A 21,063-nucleotide genomic window follows, 5' to 3' on the forward strand; every position below is an offset into this window, starting at 1 on the left:
GACCATTCTTACTTATTTATTTCTATTTTTTTATGTTAATTAAAACATGTAATGAGTCGGAGGAGGTTTAGACTAGTATTGTTTATCTAGAAACAACTTTTAAACTCTATATGAAACAGGCATTAGTGTTGTGTACCATTAGTATGACATTGTTACAACATGACGAAACAAAAATCTATTTTCTACCAGTACTAAATGTGATTGAGTTAAGATTCCAAATTGAAAACAGTGTTCCCCCAGGGTTCTTTAGAAAGCCAGTGGATAGTGCGCACACAACATCCTTTTGTGCACACTATTTACCCCTGGATTGCTTCAGGCTAATGTCTCAATAATTTTCACTCCTTTCTCAGGTCCTTCCCACAAAGGACTTAACTAATGATCCATGGACAAAATGAAGCATTTAAATTTATTCATTAATCATTCATCTCCAGCTCATTGAAAATGCTAAACTTCCACAAAATTAAGATTGAATATTGAAAAGTGATTGAGGGAGACAGCTCTCAAAGAGTGGAGGAGAGTGCAGGAGTGTGGGGAGCGGTAACAAAAACAGGGTCTTTCAAGAGACAGTGGTCTTCACATGGGCATGGTCAAGGTGGCCAAGGTGTGCTAAGTGCTAGTTAAGGTCACAGGGTTTCACTAGTTGTAATTAGATCTTGAAATCTGGAGAAGCGTAGAATTTCTGTCAACACTGCCTGTAATTATTCTCTTTTCCAATTAATGGTGACATAGATTAATTATCTGATGAGGCAAAGCCAATTGCAATCATTCACCCAGCTAAAATTAGATCAGTCCTGACAGCAGCATGAAAGTCACCTGTTTCATTGTTATGGATTCGCTGCAAGTAAAGAGGGGGGAATAGTGAAGCGTGCTAGGGTAAGTAAGTTGTCTGGTACAGGTGAATGTCCAATTACACTGCGATTTGAACTGTAGGCATCTACTCATTCGATCCTGGACTGACTTGTTTGTTCACCCCGGCATCTTCAGTGGTAGTAGAGTCATCTGTCAGGGATTGCAGGAACGCACCGATGAGCTGAATTTCTGCTGACAACCCCTCCTGTTTGAATAACAGAATAAATGAAACAAGCTCATTAAGAAAATGCTGTTTTTGAACAAAGGCAATACACAAACTCCTGCATCCCAAACACAGCTGATGGTGAGTCTACATTTGTGAAAAGTAAAGTTACCATAATGTTCATATTTTTGAGAAGAAGGAGAACAAGAGGCTCCTGGTGAACCATGTCCAGGTTCAGTGCTCTTCTGTTTTAAAAACCTCAGCATCCAGTTTTTCTATTAAACTGCCTGGCACTGTCAACCAGCTTGGGAATCTGAACCGGTCTAGTCATGCAGAAATTCTCTGACTAACAATTATATCAGAAACAGGATCTTGGATTACAGTCCCCTGGGACTGGGGCAGTGGGCGTCTGCTCCAATCATTACTGGCCATTCAACAAGGCTCTGCACTGCTCTCCGCTGTTAGCCATTGTCAATTATGCCATCCCTAGTGTAAACTCGCAGAACACAAAGCTGAACTGCCAGTTCTGGCAGGAGTGTAACAGGATGACAGCCCGCCACCCTCCACTCCCACCACCACCCCCACCCACTCCCACTCACCCACCCTAGGGTTCCCCGGCCTTCCTCCCCTCAAGCTACTTTTGAAAAAAACATGCCATTTGACTTCTGATTCAAGTACGCCTTAGCCGTGAAAGTGTGAACCTGACCTCTCTTATGTTCTGCTTGTGGGGTTAAGTGGACATGATGGATTAGTATAGGCCTTGTTGGGATTCAACTCCAGTCACAAATGGTATCAGTTCCATTGATTTCTTTATCTCTTTCTTACAAAGTGGCAACAATACTGATAATCTATGTATCATGCAATTGTGAATTTCTGATTAGTAATCACTTTCTGCATACTGTCAGTGCATTTGTTATGGATTATAAAATCACATTAAAGGGCTTAATATTTAGGTAATCGTGCAGATTGTGATTTTATGCCTATTTATAAACTCATAAAGGTTTTTGTTTTTGTTTAAAAAAAAATCTTTTCTCATAAAGGTTGTCTTTTTTGGAGGATAGGACTGTTCACGAGTAGCCTGTTTAAAGTGAGGGTTGCCTGCTCTGATGGACCCTGTGCTGAGCTGTGACGGGTGACGGTGTGGTGCGCTTGAATACACCAGCTCTTTTGTCCTTCACACTCTGCAGCTCTCTGATAGCTCCTCCCCCTGTGCCCCACTCCTCCCTGCCTTGAGCTGTGATCTGCTGGGGCCTTTTGAGGCTGGGCCACTGAGACATGGCTGCTCCCTGTAATGTCTGATCCAGACCCATCAAAAAAAATGTCAGCAGTCAGAGGAGGAGGAGGAACAGAGAAGGAAACCACTTAATAGTATTTTCACTCAGCCCTCCCCTGGAAAACCACTAATCAAATCTGGGTATATTTTGCTTCCAGCATATCTGATAAAGTTAAATTTTGGTAGACGACAAAAACAAAAAAAGGACTCTCTTTTACACAAAAACAACAGATTGCATCTGGCAAACATGGCTAAGGTTTTGGGATGACCTACTGTTGAGATAAAGAGGAAGTTAAAAAGGGTGGAAGTAGTAATGGTATGGTTGCATGCCACTTGGCTCTGCGGTAATGCTGGACAGGAGATTTCATAAAGATTCATCACTGTCCCTCTGTCCGCTTTGACCTCATCTCACATCACAGCACAGATTAGACACCGATTATCCTCTAATTGAAGATCCTTACTTCTCAACCTTGCAGAATATGCCGCTACTCTTCTGCAAGAACGACAGAAAGTTATTCTGTTCACAAAGAAGACGATATCTTCCATGTGGTGTAATGAACTCACTCGGAATTAACCGTGAAGTCAAAAAACACCCTTGCTAAACAGATAACAGGCTGAAATGTTAATGCGATGTGACCAAACACCAAGTGTTGTGTATATAGTTATTGAGAGAGGCAGAACCAGCCTTAGACGCGGGGTCACTGCATAGGCACTCTAACAGACACATCATCCATCACATTACGTCTGTGATCTGATGATGAGTGAATGTATGGACTGTAATGTAAAAGTGGCTTTTTTAACTCCACCATAGCAGTGAGGCACAAAGCCATGGTGGATGTTTGCCTGGCTGCCTTTGCTTGGCAAAGAAGACACAAGGCAACTGACTTGCCGGATGAGACTCAAACAATGCCATGCATAACATAGAGTTACTGTAGTATGCAAAATAATACGCTTCCATCCGGTAGAATACCTAGACTGGGATAAAAGTTGAATAAAGGGATTTACCATTTAAATGAATAGTGACAGTTTGTGCAGTATTCCAGCCTGTTTTACATGTATATGTACAAATACCTGGGCTGTTTTTATTTTCTGGTCGGTCTCATGAGAAAGAGCCTGGCACCAGTCCAGTTCAGCCTGGCTGTAGACGCTGCGTTGTTTGAAGTATTTCACCAAAGCTTTGTGCATCCTCTTCTGCAACAAAGAGAGCTAGGGGGAGAGAAGGCAGAGAAAAGGAATTGGTAAGGCAGGAGAGGAAATTAATGGCAGTGTTCAAGAAGAATGATGGAGGGGAATAGAGAAAGCAGTCAATAGCCCATTCTGCAGTACACGGGCCTGACAGGAATTTCACAGTCTCTTGGTTTCTCTGCCCACTCGTGTGCACTCATCAGAATCCAGTCACATCTGGCTGCCAGGATGGGGGGTTAATTTTCTCTAAATGCTTCAGCAGTTTTGTTCTAGCCGAGGCAAACTCTGTGACTGCAAAGCTGATGAGTAAAATATTTCTACTTCACCCAGTTTAACTTTATACCAATCCCCTCAAGACATATTTTACACATACACACAGAGTCATGAACCCCCCACTGAAACCAGAAATTATTCCTAGTCTCTTGGAAAGACATGCTGCTTGCTTTATTATTTTAACACAGTTTCAAGCAAAGAGGTTTAAATTCTGATAGATGCCATTGCTTTTCTCCCCCCCTCCATCTCTCTACTCTTCCTACAAAGCTTATCATTGCTTGGCAATGTGTTCCCCAGTGCATTGAAAACTAAAGCGAATTAGCTCAGTCATCAGCTCCTGAAGGAAAGACAATAACAAGAATGCTCTTTATGGTGTGCCCTGTTAAAACCCAAAAGCTGAAAACCTCCACATAAACAAAGCAATACGTACAGTGGAGTCAAGAGGATTTTTATAAAAAGGCACATGCTGGCAAGTGCTATCAGATGCTTATTAATCATGCTTTTTTCATGTATAATTGAGAATTTTGATTTATGTATTGTTACTTGTTGCATTTTGATTAAGACATAATGCCCTACTGTTTTATTACATTCTCTCTTTTAAAACAAAAACTAGTACATCTAATATTAGATAAATCAGCTAAGGTGTGTCTTGACTGGACAATTAATAAATAGGGCATACTTCTTCCACTAGAAACATACAAAGCCAGGAACTGTTGAAAAAAATTATCTGTATCTCAATTACAAATGTATTAAAGCTGCAATCTGAAAATAAAAGTTTAAGTAAAACTTGTTCTTATATCCCATAAGTTACGATGGAGTGTGAAAAAACACTAAAAGTAGCACATTTGCATTTATACGTCTCTTAAGAAATGCTGCTGATGATGGTTGTTGTGGCGATCCTAAAATATAAGGAATAAATACAAACTTTATAATGCATTGAAAAAGTCACTCAAGTATAAGTATGTATTTTATAAACTGTTGGACATATTCATACAGTGCTACATGTATTTAGCTACATTCCATCACTGACTAGAATTCAAGGGATGTGGTTGGTAACAATTCAATCAAGATAAAGTAACAAGCTTGACACTTGATGCTGCACCTCATTAGCTGCAATTCAACATGACAACTTGTGGAGGGTTAATTAATTCCGCCCTAAAAGTAGAATTAGAACCTTTTTACCATTTTAACACATAAATATCAATGTGTTGTGTTGCGATGGCTTGGAAAAGTTTAAATCACAAACCCACTCCCAATCATTTAGTATAGATGTTTCATGTTTAGATGCTTTTTGTATAGTTTTAGACAAAAAAGCAAGGTGCAAGGAAATGTATTTATAATAATATTTTTACCATACTTCATGCCAGTTTATATTTAAGGTGTTATGTGCTGTATAGTTGTTGTCTTAAAAGCATAGTATGGGTTGTTCTTAATTTGTCACTTGATTTATATGATGCAGGAATGCCTACTGTCAAGATTATATTTCAAGGATACGTAAGAGATGGTTTTCATTGTGTCCCTCACTTGAATATAATGAAAGAAATCACAGGCTCTCCAAACACACAAATGAATGTTGTGAGGCATCTCACACATGTGCACTCATGCTCTGATCTCTCAAATGATCATGACAATGTTTAATGCATTTAACTTGTTGCCTTCAGTTACAAACAAACCAATTAATGGTAATCTCATTGTGTAATATACGTACTAACTGGGACAAAATATTCAAACATTATAGGGATAATTATAAATTTAAAACAGTAAAAAAAGAGGGCTTGAACGTTTCTGTAAATCAGATTAAATGTGATATTCATTTCAGAAACATTGTTGATTTTAAGCTTGTTATAAAAACTACATTCTGGCATGAAAACACTAGCCGAGAAGCGGCTGATATAGAAGTGTAGAGTTGAAACAAACAAAAATGGTGAAGGCTGAATCCAGAGTAAAAGAAAATCAGGCTTTGATCATGAGCGTGGAAAATCCTGTCCACAGGATTTTATTTTTGCATGCATTTTTCACTTGATAACATTCATGCAGTTAGATGAGGAATTGCTCAAGTAAAGGTATTAGTCATTTTTGGAACAAATAATATGAATTTTTCATTGCAGGAGCAGTGTGGCTTCTTCCTGGCGTTATGCTTGTCATGTGTAATTCTATTCCAGTTAAATAGTGTCACAAACTATAAAGAAAAACAGTAAAATGCTGCTGAGTTGTCTCCCTCAACTAGTCAAGACCTCTGGTGCTATTTTAGCACTGAAGGCACATTCATTGTCTGATCATAACCTGTGTTTGCTGCTGATCCCTAACCATGTGTGTGTCTGTGTGTGTGTGTGTGTGTGTGTGTGTGTGTGTGTGTGTGTGTGTGTGTGTGTGTGTGTGTGTGAGAGCTGTGGTGAGCAGAAGCAAATTTGGAACACCCCGATAATAAAACGTTTCACCTCTGACCACCTTACAAAAACTATAATCAAGAAAATGTAGAAGGTATAGTATTTACATGTGCCATCAAGCTCTCTCTTTACTCCCCTTGGTGGCAAAACTACATAGCTATCATTACATTATGTCATATCCATCATCCTCCTCCACTCAAGTTATCTCATCATTATTAGATTGCTGCAGTCACCTCCTTAGTGGTTGGCAAACTAAAACCTTCTTAAAATGACTGCCCCTGCAAAGGATAACATGGAATAGAACATAAGACAACGGAGCAAAATCCAAGTCATGAAACATAATTAAAAAAGAGAGGGGGCGATAGTAAACATAACAAAGAGTCATATAAGCCGTACCTGTGTGTAATAATGAAAAGATTCATGTGTGTGGTTTTTCTCGCTCAATGCAGACACTGCCTCTTGTTTGGCCTCCAAGAGGATCTTCTTAAGCTCTTCGTACTCGCTTGCCAGCTGTTTGTTCTCCTTCAGTGAAATTTGCAATGCTTCCTACGCACACGAAAACAAAAGGTTCAGGTAAAATGGTAAAGGTAAATAATATGTTTATAGTAGCTATGTAACAACCACCAAGACAAAAATAACTAACTGTAACTGTTGTAATTGGGACATTTCTACATTACATTGTGACTGGTGATGTGCTGATACAACCTTCTGTCTCGCAATCCTAATCCTGATCAATTCAGAGTATCTATCAATACTGGATATCCATTCAATACTTTTCTTTTTCCCAAATTTAAACTAACTTACTTTAAACATACTTACTTGTATTTAGTTTACTGCTCTAAATTCACTGAAATATACGGTAACATGAGGCCAGGCGTCGCTGTGCTTAAAACTGGATTTTGATTTGATTTGTTCTGTGACTAAATTGATGTAGCAACTGCGGAGGTAGCATCATGTACAGTACAGATGTAAAATACTTGAATAATACTTGAACGAATGATCACATAGAAGTACAGTACAGATGTACAAGGATTTTATATGGTGAAGGGAACCGGAAAGTCAATGTACAGTACTATGCATACTGTATAGTAACAACACACTGACCATTTAGAAGACACTTGTTGTACCACCGACCTGCTATGTGTGCGTACAAAACAATACATGCTTCCTGTGTTTGGGTTGTTAATTAAGGCAATATCAATAGCTGGCATACAACAATGGACACTTTTTTGGGAAATCAAGCAAATCAATCACATTGAGTATGTCTCTCATGTCCTCTTTTCATTTGAACAATGTTCCCCAAGTACTGGATATGTGGCTGGTGAATATCTCAACTCTACCTGCAGACATAATGAAGTGTGTCTCTGCAGTAAAACAGAACAGCACTAAAGTGATGAGTTTAACCCAGCAGAAACAGGGGCTGTAAACATGACAAATGCGTGCTATTGATTTCAGGTTTAATTACTCCATGCAGCACTGACAAAGCCCATCTGATGCTGTTGTGAAGTGTAAATGGAACAAATTACACTTCATTGCCCATAAGAAACTGATAGCGTTGGCAGTTTGCATTGTTTACTTTGTGCTCGCCAAACGACAAGCCCTGATCAAATCAAAAATTAGGTTCCCTGTACAAAGGATAGAGATGACCACAGTTTCACCTTGATACTATACCCTCTATTTGTATAAAATAAGCATCGGCAGGTTGTATTTAATACAGCCACATACTAATTCCCATCCGGCTATTAGCTTTACTGACCTGTATTAGTTTCTATAGAAAAGAGGAGCTGTGACCGACAGCAGCTTATAAGAGTCAGCAGTTTTAGAAGAAATCTCTTCTATTAGAAATATCTGAAAGAGTCAAACCATTCTGCTTCATGCACTGTGGTTTCTGAATGCACACTCTGCTTATTATGTTATGCTAATGCAGACATAATTTGTGCTTTATATTGGTCTCAATGATTAAAGTGACCAATTTCCTTCGAACTTCATACTCTCTCTGATCTTTTTATTTGTTGCGGAGTATTGTTGTTATATCATCTTATTTTGTCAACTGAAAAGACTAAACCCTTTTTTGCATGGCTAACTTTTATCTGGCTAATGGGAGTTGTGGCTATGAGGAAGACTTCTAATTCTTAAATTGTCTCACACCAACAACTTCTTTAAAGTTGCTGCACTTGGATGCATGGCGGCTTAAGCTCCATTGCCTTTTCTTGTTTTGAACTAATGCATTCTTGATCACCGTTTAATGAAACTATATACCACATGGCGATTTCACATTAGATAAGCCATGTGAAACCCCCATCAGCAAAGAGGCTCTGGCTGGGGCTGATAATCCTGCAGATGAAAACCTTAAAATAAATAGGGGTTTCTCTTACAAAGGAATGTTCAAATACATGCCATTTTGCGCAGAGTGTACCCATTTTTTCAAGAGCCTGTTCCTGACATTGATATAAAAAAGTCTAGATTATATGCTTATTTGATATTCGGAATTATATGCTTTGATCCAACATTGATATGAAAAATGTTGGCCTACAGGTAACAAAACAGGCGCAGGATCTCACCACGACATGCATCATCAAATTTGTCCAGACAAAAGACTATAACAACAGTGAGTTGTCATTTGTGGGAAAAGCACTTAAACAAGATTGACCATGGCTTGTAATTTTAATTGCACACAGCTCTTTTCTCTGCATCTTAAGGGAAGTATTGTGACAAGCAATGTGCTGACACTAATCCACAAACAAATAAACAATGAGATGTGTTCTTTTTACAGCTTCTCTCTGATTCCACAGTATTTGACACAAAAAAATCATGTATTTGCAGAAAGTAATACTGAACAACATTTTGTTACCTTGGTGTCTTCCATTTCCTTTTTTTTCACTGTAACATGAGCAGTGTGTGTCTGCATGGATCTCTCTGTTCGTAGTTGGCAGTTATTAATATCAGACTGCAAGGTACTCATTATAAGAACAGCTGATTTGTTTTTGAATTCCACCACATCAAAAACACTTCTGGAAGGAGAAATCAAACAGATAAAAAAAGAGTACTTTTTTTGAAAATTACTTTTGAATATCATAAATATATGATTACTGGAAATGGGAGCTGGTACGTATTTAAGACACTGGTTCTCAACTTTTCTAAGTTGTGACCCCCTCCAGTATAATGAAGTTGGTATTTGCGACCCCCCCAACCCCTCAACAACAAGAAAGAGACCTGCAAACTGGTGTAAACAACTGTTTCTATACGCTTCCCCCTGCTGATTTTGGATTAATAAATGTAAACAATGCTTTGCTTTGATGACAGTTTAGTTTTAGCAGCTAGCACCTAGCCCTGTCTGATGTGCTCCAGGCTCTGTGATGCGTTTGTGACTTTTTCTCTCCCCCTGCCCCACCTTCTGACCCCTTTCTGTGTTCCAGGACCTTGCAATTTACACATGAAGCTCAGAATAGAACACATTTCATGTACCACACACTCACACTACAAAAAAAGTTAAAAACATTCCCCAGTCTGGAATATGTTATTTCATGTTTTCTCCCCATCCATCTGGCAACCCCAAGAAATTAGCTCGCGAACCCCTTGGGGGTCTAGTAGCCTGGCTCCGCCCTCCTACGTACTTCCACTCAATTTACATTTTTCTAAGGGTGACCTCTAGCTCACCCAGTAAGAGCGTGCGCCCGTGTAGGCTGAGGCCTTTGAAGCGACCGGGTTTGAATCTGACCTGTGGCCCTTTGCTGCGTGTCACCCCCCCTTTGCTGTCGATACACTGTCACTCTGAATAAAGGGAAAAAAATCCCCCCCAAAAAATAATCTTTAAAAAATGTTCATTTTCCTACAATAGTCTGTCTGGGTTTGCGGTATATTCCTGGGTTTTCTTTGGCCAAATCTTTACCGGTCCAATCAGCAAACAGAGGGAGTGGCTGAGAATGGTGATGTTAAGGTTTGGTAACCTTCGTTGAGTTCCGTGATGGCGGCAGAGAAAGACGCGGGCGGAGAAAGACGTGGGCCGAAAAAGATGCGGGCGGAGAAAGATGCGAGCAGAGAAAGATGCGAGCGAAGCCATTGGGCACGTTGTGACAACGCTGACGAATATCCAGAAGTTAAAGCCCGAAATTAAATTTTGCTGAGTTTTGTTGGTGGCCATGATGTTGTGGCCCTCCTTCCCATGGGGTTCAGGAAAAGACTGATTTTCCAGCTCGCTGCGTTAGTGGTGAAGGAGTTAGCTAAGGTTAGTTAGCTAACGCTAGCAATGCTAAGCCGATGGTTGTTGTTGTCTGCCCTCTTGTTAGCCTGGTCCTACCAGACAGTACGTAGCAGGGCGGACCCTGAACTTCAACAGAGTACCCGCCTTTAGGGAAGCTAACACTTGTCAATGGAGAGTGGCCAGACTCTCTGTACAACTGAAATGTACCGGAGTCTGGTAGACCAGGCTAGGGGTCTAGACCCCCAGGTTGAGAACCACTGATTTAAGAAATCTCATTTTGGAAAAAGGTTGAATATTATCACATACGTATACAATCAAAGATATATTAAAATTCTTTAGAGAAAAGGTTGATTATGAATTATATTGAGTACTTCCTGCGTTTAACTAACTTACTGAAGTTCTGCTATGGCTTCTGGCATGCTTTCAACTATTTTTTCCATTTCATCTGAAGCAACCCGGAATTCCTCACTCTTCTTTGTAAGGCCACTGATCCTGGCCAGGGTGTTGTCATATCTCTTTACACTGGCAGTGTGTAAATCCTGTAAACAAATAATTGTATTAATGTGTAATGTAAAGTGCTTAGAGCGAGAGATGAGATTGTTCAACAAAAGAATGACATGTTACATAGCTGTGACTAGCTTTGTGCTCAATGAGCTTTACAGAGTAAACCTGATTTGGCAACTGTTCTTTGACTCAAGAATTGCTTTATGCAACCCTTCATTTTTCTTTTCCTACCTGAGCAGCTTTCAGGTGGTCACATTTGAGTTTTTTCTCCTTCTCAAAGTTGACTAATGTGTTTCTGTGTTCACGCTGAATCTTTTCCAAATCTTCTGTCAATTTCTTGATTTTCTATACAAAAAGATCAGTCACAATTCTATAAACTGTTGCTTTTTTAACTAGAATTATCTTTAAAATAAGATAAATAATTATTATGCTTCAACATTACCTGAATTTTTGTCTCCAATTCTTTTGTTGCTGTGGATGCATCTTCAAATTCTTTCTGAAGTTTTTGGTTAATTAGCGCTGAGCTCCTTTGCTGTCGAAACAATTCTTCATTTTTATTTGCACACTGACCCTGATGCAAAAGAAAAAACAAGCAGGAATGTCATTATCCCAAAGTCTTAAAACATATACAGGGGGTAAAAACAGTAACAGCATATGTAACGAGTGTGGGGATGTATAAAATTATGCAACTGAAAACAGCCGGGCATTTAAAACTATCTTTATGAAATGCATAATGTTCCATTTTTATTGAGACTGTGCTTTGTGAAGCTTGACCTCTTCATACCTTTCATCATAGCTATACGCTAATACAATCTAAGTGTTCCACAGAAAAAGTAAAATACAGTGATATATTTTGAAGATTTCAATTTAAGTCTACTTTGTTTGTGTCACAATTTTGTCATTATATTTTTCTTCTGTAAAGCACCTCATAAATTTACCTTCAGCTGTTCCAGGGCGGTCGTCTGACCTGTCAGGTCTTTTCTCAGGGTTTCAATCTCTTTCTGTAGAGCATAGATAGAGCCCTGAATAACACTGAAGGAAACATTTGGTATCTGACATTTCCCTTACAAACTGTGACCCATGCAGTATACATAGAATGTGGACATATGTTGTCACTGACCCTGGCCCGCTGTTCTTCCATGAAGGTGAGCTGTTCCTGCTCTTCCAGTTTAGTCTGGGTGACACTGTGCCTGGCTACAACTTGGGTCACTTCCTCCTTGGCCTTTTCCCACTGCTCGTCATTGTCAATGATTTTCTGGAGCATCTGCCTTCTCTCCTCATGCATCTGCTTCACTGCCTTCTTGCTAACAGAAATCACACAGAAAAGTAATGGCAGGTTGCCTACTACTGTGTATAGTAAAACCAAATATAGGATATTGCATGTTTCTCCACAGGTTTGGCTTTGATACTGTACCTCTCAGAAATTTTTATCTTGTAGTCTTCTACATTCTGTTCATACTTCATGTTTTCTTTACGAAGAGCTGCATAAGCATTACGCTTTGAATGGAGCTGCTCTTCTACGCAGGAAACCTCTGCTTCCCCATGAAGTCTCTGTGAGTAACAACATACAGTGTGCCGCTGAGTGGATGCACTTATCCAAAACACCTTACAGTGCCATGAATTCAAACATTATTAGCATGCATAATTCCAGTCCAATCATAGCGTGGCAGCTATGTGCCATGCACTACACATTATACTATCAAGACACACATACATAAGTAGACAAAGCCGCACCAACATTTTCAACAAAAAGTTTTTGTGACATGATTTATACACCAATGTGACAACACTTACAGTTTTCTCAATGTCTTCTTGCTGTTCAGTCAGTTTGTCTTTTAATTTCTTATTCTTTTGCATTTCCTCCTCAATTTGAAGTTTCAACAGCAAAATCTGTCATAAAAGGGGAAAACATGAATTTGACTACTTTTATAAACTGTTAAAAGCTACCTTTTTAAACATTAAAATGTAGACAATATCAATTACCCGGGCTTTTTCAGTTTTCTCGAGCTCAATCATTTCAGGGATACGTTGTGTTTCGGCTGCGCATCTTTCTTCCGTAAGAGCAACCGCCTTTTCAGCATCCTTTATTTCAGCAAATATATCTTCCTCAAGCTTCTTCAACTGGTTTAATTCTTCCCTGAAGAGAAAACCAGTTTTGTCTTTTGTTATGAAGTTGGTGAATTAAAAGCAGTTTTTAAAATCCAGTGTTTATTTAGGGTTGGGAATCAACAGTTCATAATATAATGCTGTCACAATCTGTAGCTCAAGGGACTCATGATAATCAGAATAATGCAAGAGAATCATCTTCAACACAGTATGAAAGCTGTAAATAAATAGGAAAATATTCTCTTAATTAAAGCCATCTTTCACAAAACGGTAATTAAACCTATATTGATTTTTTTTACTACAGAATTTTTAATATAATTGATATGAAACATGAACTATCTGGACTTTGTCAGCATCAAGAACAAATTGAAAACATTAACATTATTTTTTGCATATCAGGACACCTGTATTTGAATAATGTTTCAAAGTTTGTTGAATTAATGGTTAGGTCCAAGATAATGAGACTTGTTATCTGGTAATGTAGCATCAAGCAGAAATATTGTTACTATGGTTAAGTGCAGGTTAATATACCTTGCACACTGACTCAGTTAAACTGTAGACCATATCTTTGTTTGAGGTGTCCTGTTATATGATTTTAACAGACACCTGCCAGCCAGACTGAATCAAGTGATTTCACTGGCACAATCTATACAAAAATGCTTTCAATAGGAATTACATATGAAATGTTCAATGACTGTGTGGTTATTTAGCATTTTCCTGTAACTTCCTTTGTACTGTACTTTGATAGTGTCCTGTGCATATAATCCAAAGAAAATCACAAAATAAATGCATTTAGAATGAACATATCCACAAGAAAAAAAATACAGTCGTACCAGATAAAAAGAAGCCACAAAACAAAAGGACAGAAGTCACAAATTATCCCACCAATTCAGAGTAAAGTCACCAATGATACTGAGTGTATATTAATGATTCAATCCTTTTATGGAAGATGTGTCCTGTCTCAGTTGCCCTACTTTGATGGTGAACCTGTTGGTTTTCACTGCAATTAGGATAGATACTCACAATCTGTTAGCCAGCAGATTCTTTGTCGCCAACAGTGCATGATCCAGTGATATCTTTTCATTTTTGCTGTCCAGCTCCATCGTTTTAAACTCACCCTGAACCATTATGAGATCACTTTTTGTTTTTGAGTATACTTCATCAGCCTAAAAAAGAAGGGGGGAATTTTGGGCTTATTAGTTTCCACAAATATTGTTTTTGAAGACTTTCATAAGGTACTGATATCAAAGACAATGCATTATCCTGTTTTCCAATCATACCCTGTCAAAACTTAATATTCTAAATCCTATACCTATAGTATGCCACTGCCACAAGTCAACAGTGAGGCTGTGCACAAGGGTTTTTGATGAAATCTTTGAAAATACTGAAATCTGGCCTAGCTATTAACTATGGGCTTAGTCTGGTTTTAAAGATTAAAAGTTGAATATCAGAACCCAGGATTACCATCTTCAGAACACTCACAGCCAATGACTTGTTGAGATGTACTTAAAAAACAAACATATCATTTGTTCTAACTGTGTAGTATTTCTTCTGCAACCATTAAAGTGCAATGGTTTAGATTCAAAGTTGACCCCTCTGTATCTTCCTCATCACTCTCTCTAGTACACTTTCCTGGCATATTTGATTCTGGGCATTAAACTCAGAGTTATCATTATCGATGTTACTGCATCCTAACTTGAACAAAAGAAATTAACAAGGAGAAAAGCTTAATTAAAATCAGGGAATTATCAAAGTTATTAGGATTCATCATCTGGGGACCATGAATTTCTGTACCAAATTTCATGGTAATGCAGTCAATTGTTAAAAAGGAATGATTTTACTCTATAAATGTGTTGGATGGACCAATAGACCAACAAACATTGCAGTCCCTAGCGCCATGCCATTTGTGGATTAATAATGGCGTTGAAGAAAAAGAACAAGTGGGTGAGTGAGATAGAGCCTTATTACCTTATTTAGTTCTTATTTTATTGTGGTTATTTGCTAATGTATAAAATGAACCAGAAGGTGGTTAAGCACATATCTGTACGGGACCACCACCAAAGACAGAGCTATTAATTAACCATAGCCCTGGCCAACATACGTGTACAGCCTTTTCTGGGTTTGAAAATATCAACACAGAAATTGTTTTAAAACAAGAATGAATCAACTAAGATGTTACCTCAGCTTGTGCAATGTTGATTTGATTTATGATGCCTCTCTGGAGGGCCAGGTTTTCGTTCACAATGGGAATTTGTTTTTTGGCAAAGTTAATGTCCTCGTGTAAGGTCTGGTTCAACACTTTAGTGTGTGAAAGTTTCTCCTGGGCTAAGTCAAGTTTCTCTCTTTCCAGTTTGAGCTGCCACTTTAGTTCAGTGATGTCTCTAATGCAAGCTTCGTGCTCTAGAAAAAAAACAATAGTCAAAAGTAAAATTAGTTTATTCATTGTACAAGAACAACAGCACAATATTTTTCCTGAGGAGATGATAACACACTTCTAAGTCACTGACCTTTTTGGACTACAAAAGAGTGCTCTTGTTGCTTCCACAGTGAAATACTGTCAAGTTTGTTCTCCAAAAATCTTTTTCTTCTCTTCTCTTTGTGGAGAGCTTCCTCTGCATACTGCCGATCAGCCTCCAGCCGCTCAATCAGATACAAAACCTCTCCAAGGACTTCATTTATTTTCTTCAGTAGTGGCGATAAAGGACAACTTTCTAGAAGATGACAAACTTTACAAGATTGGTACATTTTATTGTACTGTATCATAATTTTCTACTCAATAATAAAAAGCCTAAACAGGTACTAATGTTTGCAAAAGCTATGTTAACATTATATGACTGACTTCAAAGTGCAGATAAACATAAACTTGATCCAGGGTATTCTATTACCAGGTTGGTTACTTGATGGTATCTAATCAATTATTATGTCGACAAAAGATGTGAACCAGTAACTGGGACTGGTAGGAATTATTGTCTCCATGACTCGCCACTACTGAAAATAGTTAAACATCTTAACCAACCAAGAGCTTCTCCAAGTACCAGTAAGTGCACACTACACACTTATGTGTTGCTCGGGCAGTGTTTGCTTTTCCACTGAATAACAAAAATTAAGACAAAATATTACAGAAATCACTTTTTACTATTTAAAAAGAAAAAAGGGGTCACCGCTTGCAATAATTGCGATGCCTTCAACGAACAACTCCGTAGACATCACTGATTCAGTATCTGAGTCTCTGGGCTGATATCTGTTAAAAAGGAGTTAAACTCATGTCGTGTTTTTATGTCCAACTGAATATAACAAAAACAAATAATGAATGAAAACAACAGAGGACCTCACCTTAAAGTTTTACTGTATTGGTGCTTGTCCTGATTGATCAGTGGCTGATATTTTCCAGGCTGGTACAATACAAAAATTCTTTTAAATAGATGTTTACTCATATCTGATATTCGTATTACAATCTCTGACAGGTCACATCTGAGATCAGTTTACCTGTTGACACCAGTTCTCCACCGTCATCTTCAGCTCTTGGATATGGTAAATGGCATTGTTGACACATGGCGAGGGACTGTTGAGCAATGCACAAGTACGACGTCTACCGGAGCAGACTGCTTGAAGATCTGCTTGATCTTGAGAAACACAAAATATTGAGATCTGTAAATACATCTTCTAGTTTATCACAAACAATTGCTTTCAGAGAAGCAATGAAAAGCCAACCCTACCTACAGACGTCCTTTACATAATGGCACAAAGCCCTCAAAACTATTGTATAATTACCACACTGATGAACCATCTCTCAACAGACTTTTGTTGGAACAAATGCTCAGCCTACTTCAGTAACTTTATTTTGAAAAGTAATTATAAAAATGTATTTGGCTGTGAAAGATGTTCTGTGATTCTTTACTTTCTCTTTAATTCTGGTTGCATAAACTCTGCAATACATTGGAAGCATCAGTGTGAGAGCAGAGACAACTAATTTGAACAAGACATACCCAAGGGCACAATTCTTGGTGGTGAAAGGACGCCATCTGGCTGACAAAATGGGTAAGAAACAATGCAAGTGGCAATACTTCACATGAAATAATATTATTTCTATATTATAGTACAAAGACATGTCAGTAGGTCTGTGTGAATGCTACCACAAACACTATTTTTGATTCAGTCCCTCAGTGATTAATTCAAAAAGGCCTAGCCATAGTAAAACAGTTTATTAGTCCATTACAGGTTATTATATTATTTTCTGCATTATTTTCTAACTCCTCTGTCTAATAATGTAATCTGTGATGTAAAACAGCAGGTAAGATGGAGGTGAGATGGAGGTAGTCTATTGGCAACGTTTCATTTTTGGGATTGTTCAGGTGCCGCCGGAAAATTTGCCGGATGTCCCTCGTTTCGGCCGGATGTCTGTCACCTTCCGCTTTTTTGTGATGGCATTCTAAACTAGGATTGATTTATGAGGACTATGGTGAACTGCTCCTCAGATCTCTGCAGGGTAAATCCAGACCGCTAGCTAGACTATCTGTCCAACCAGAGGTTTCTGTTGCACGACTAAAACAACCTTTTAACCTATGCATTCCACCAAAACTAATTCCTTACCAAGGCTATTTTGCAGTGGCACCGTTGCTCCGTCCAGCGCTTAGTGCCACCCGAGACGATTGTGATTGTTTTAAAGAAATGCCAATAAACCAGAGCACGTTTTTCTTCCATCCCAGAATGCTGTGTGGACTAGTCAGACCCTCCTCCACAGCGCTGTGTAGGAAGTTCTGTCAACGCAAGACTAAGATGGAGGTAATCTTTATTTCACTGCAGGGCTCACAAGAGAGAGGAGAAGAGGAGTGTTCATAATAAATAATACCTTTAATTAATTTAATTTATTCAATTTTCCAGCATTTTATTTTGAGGGCCAACTTGTTGCTGTCATTATCTAGATGTATGGGATAAAAATGGACGGATTGTTTTTCTCTGTGCTCAAACTGCTCCTTTCACCTGTGGGTATGTGCTCAACTTTGCAAGGTAGCTACCCAGCCCTGGATAAAGTGTCTGGCCACAGATGCAGCTGAACATGAATGTATGCCACTGAAAGGAGGACCAAGCATATGCACACCCACAAGAGCATTTTCAGTTATCATAATGCCCCACCAGGTGATCATGCACTTGTCTTGCCAGCAGTGCCAATTGTTTAAGGACAGCATCACATGTTTGGGGTAGGCCCGTTCATAACAGTTAGACAGGTAAATGACCACCTTACAGAGATACAACCAAAACTGTCAAAGACCTGTAGACAAACTAGAACTCTAATCAGTATAAACTGTATGTGACACTATTGAATTGAACCTTTCCCAACTGAGATAACAGTTATCCTGCCATGATGATCCAATAATTATAACAATGACTGGGGAGGGAGCTTACTCAGACCAATAGCCTACAAGAACAGTCAAGGAAAAAATGTGGGGACACCAGAAATGAGGCCATCTGTTGCTGTGCAGTTTAGATGAATAATACACAGTGAAAGAACAAAGTGGGGTAGGAAGGTGGTGAGGCAATATGTCACCAGTGGGCTGAATACGCTCTAAATCATACTGGCAGGGTGTATTATGGCCAGAGAGCAGGCCCATGTGAGTCTGAGGACCAATTCACCAAGTTACAGTACACCTGTCATTTCACTAATGACATTAGATGGTTAGATGTAATTATCATAACAAATTATGTACCACCCTAATATAATTTCTGTAGTGCAGTCCAGTCAGTTCTCTCTACAGAGCTGGACTGTGTGTGGGCAGTTCACTCACTGTACTGGGACAGGTTTGGTCTCCAGATGAACTTAATATCTGCTAGACAGCTCAATAAATACTACATTACGTTGTGTGTTAACCTAAAAACGACTGAATTTTTTTTTGTAGACTGTGACAACTGCTGGTTTGTTTCTGTCATCCATATTTGTTTGTAGTTATTTTCCTATTTAGACCTAAAAAAAAGTTGGTCAAAGCAAACTGGTAACACTTTGTAATAACTATCATTAATCTATGGTAAGTTAATAGTTAATTAAACTAAAGTTAAGTTATTTTACTGATAAGAAATAAGGAAATAATAATTTGTTTATTTATTATTAGTAATGCTATGATTTATGTTAGTTTAACAGTATATTGTTGCACACATCATAACATTTTATATATGATAATAAAGTATTATGTGTTAATGCTCACCAAATTATTTTTAAACCTTTTGTAAACCGTCAATAAACATTGTTTGGCTTTTATGAAGTTGCAATTGATGATTATAATACCTTGCTAATGGTTAATAAATACTTTGTACAGCATCTCTAAACATTATTTATATAGTTATATCAGTGCAAAAATATTCAAATAGTCATCTCTTTCATTGATCACCAATAAATAGTTAATGGGGCCAAATTAATGTTACATGATGCTTTATAAACCACTTATCCATGTAAATAATGTTTACATAACAGTTTTTAACCACTGACAATGTATTAACCAGCTAGCTATCTATCACTGATTATTTATTACACTAAATAATATTACACTAAATAAATAATACAATAACATACTATACATTCATTCCATTCCATTGTTTGTTAACATTCAAATAAAATAACTGTTAACTAAAGTTTAATTTAACTATCAATTTACCTTTTATTAATGCGGATTAAAATAAATGTTGATTTATTTACCCTTTATATAATTAAATCTTCTCACCTTGCTGACTAGGTCGTCCTTCCCTTGACGGGAATCTAAGCGGTTCAACGTCCGGCATGGCTGTCCGATGGGGGAAAAATCCCCAGTTTAAACTCCACCGTCGTGTGAAAACGTAAAACCGTTGACATTCAACATTAACCTGGACATTTTATGGAGAAATGCAATGGTTGATTATGGGTTTTATGTAGGCCTACACATTCGTTAGCTATGATAAGTATAATACAGTTAGTATAGTTAGTTAGTTAATCTTTTGGACAAAGTTAACGTTGGCTAAAGTTGCAACTGATACCTTCACTCATCTCGCTCTCTTAGCTAACGTTAAATTGATGGTTAATTAACTTAGCTAATGACATATTAATGAGCAGGGGGGGTTGTTGTCATGGCAGAAAGTGAAAGCGAAAAATGGAAGGCTATCAACTTACTTGTATTAATAGGCTACACCTTTGACTACCAGCTATCTCGCTATCTTGATGTTTGTTATTGTTCTTCTGAATGGCAACGCTGCAGCTGACCTGTAAAAAAGTTGACTTTTAGCTGTATTAAAGTTTTCTCCAAATGAATCAACTGAAGTTGCAACTCATGTCAATCTTCTGCTCAGTGTTGCTTAGCAACAAGGGGCTGCGCTTGGAGAGGGTAAGTTGCGTTCAAGAGCAGCAATGAAGGTGAGTGCTTTTGTTTCGCAGCACCAAGAACTGTTCAGCAGCACAAGTGGTGTTTCCTACTCGTTTCATGCGGAGTTAGGCACATTTTGTTGAGTAATAGAAACATAGAATCATTGAGGGGGTTGTAAATGAAAAAATAGTTATTGCATTTTAGGCAATAATAGTCATGCCTTCTGTTGTGTGCATAGAACTGTAGGCCTATAGCGTCACGGAGGCCACATTTATAATGATAACATGCTGATATGACGTGTTGAATTAGTCTTGGACACGTTTCAGACCTAGGCTAAAGTTGCATACACATTACATACACATACACACTGGTTTGCAATTAGACCTTTGAACGTTTCTTTATAAAGCGTTGCACAGTTAAAAACTAGGCACATGCATTGGCAAACTCATTAAAACAATAGCTACAACCCTTAAATGAATAAGCTTTCTTTATTATTTGGTTGTAAAACCTATGCAGACTATAGGCTAATGGTTATTCTTTATTTATTATTAGTAGCTGGGGTCACGACTAAGAACAACAAAAAATATGGATATGGGAAAATATATGACTTAATTAGCCTAGGTTACAATCCAAATTGGAAATGACAATAATTTAGTGAGTCTGAGTCTATCTTGAAGAAAGATCTTTAAACAAGATTGGTCTTAATGTAATTATTTTTAATTGAATTCTGTTTTCATTCACAAGAGTTGGCCTACTGCAAACACATCTCGATGACGCCATCTTCCCAAAGCTACAAAATT

General features: G+C 38.1%; 1 protein-coding gene across 3 annotated transcripts; it reads right to left on the reverse strand.

Moving 5' to 3' along the window:
* Positions 1–12: 12 nt before the first annotated feature.
* On the reverse strand, positions 13–20,285 carry ccdc178 (coiled-coil domain containing 178). Of its 3 annotated transcripts, none has more exons than XM_032532251.1 (20): positions 20,074–20,285; positions 19,652–19,790; positions 16,428–16,564; positions 16,275–16,333; positions 16,103–16,182; positions 15,449–15,652; positions 15,121–15,341; positions 13,965–14,107; positions 12,819–12,972; positions 12,630–12,725; positions 12,250–12,386; positions 11,956–12,139; positions 11,774–11,836; positions 11,278–11,406; positions 11,067–11,180; positions 10,725–10,870; positions 8,982–9,141; positions 6,527–6,676; positions 3,357–3,491; positions 13–1,054 (listed from the first exon to the last, which is right to left on the reverse strand). In XM_032532251.1, the coding sequence occupies exons 2-20, from the start codon at positions 19,707–19,709 to the stop codon at positions 935–937; spliced, it is 2,490 nt and encodes an 829-aa protein (XP_032388142.1). In that variant the 5' UTR covers positions 19,710–19,790; positions 20,074–20,285; the 3' UTR covers positions 13–934. The 3 variants fall into 3 exon arrangements, with proteins under 3 accessions (XP_032388142.1, XP_032388140.1, XP_032388141.1); XM_032532249.1 differs by lacking the exon at positions 13–1,054 and adding an exon at positions 2,069–2,307; XM_032532250.1 differs by lacking the exon at positions 13–1,054 and adding an exon at positions 2,095–2,307 and having other exon boundaries at positions 20,070–20,272.
* Positions 20,286–21,063: the final 778 nt, after the last annotated feature.

Source organism: Etheostoma spectabile, chromosome 12, assembly GCF_008692095.1.
Source record: "Etheostoma spectabile isolate EspeVRDwgs_2016 chromosome 12, UIUC_Espe_1.0, whole genome shotgun sequence".
Lineage (NCBI taxonomy): Eukaryota > Metazoa > Chordata > Actinopteri > Perciformes > Percidae > Etheostoma > Etheostoma spectabile.

Excerpts from the sequence above, each read along its gene's own strand:
- ccdc178 (XM_032532249.1), bottom strand. The coding sequence starts at position 19,709 with ATGCCGGACGTTGAACCGCTTAGATTCCCGTCAAGGGAAGGACGACCT. Across the intron at positions 12,387-12,629 it reads AAGAAGACATTGAGAAAACT|AGACTTCATGGGGAAGCAGA; the intron begins GTAAGTGTTGTC and ends TGTTACTCACAG. Across the intron at positions 10,871-11,066 it reads ACCACCTGAAAGCTGCTCAG|GATTTACACACTGCCAGTGT; the intron begins GTAGGAAAAGAA and ends ATTTGTTTACAG.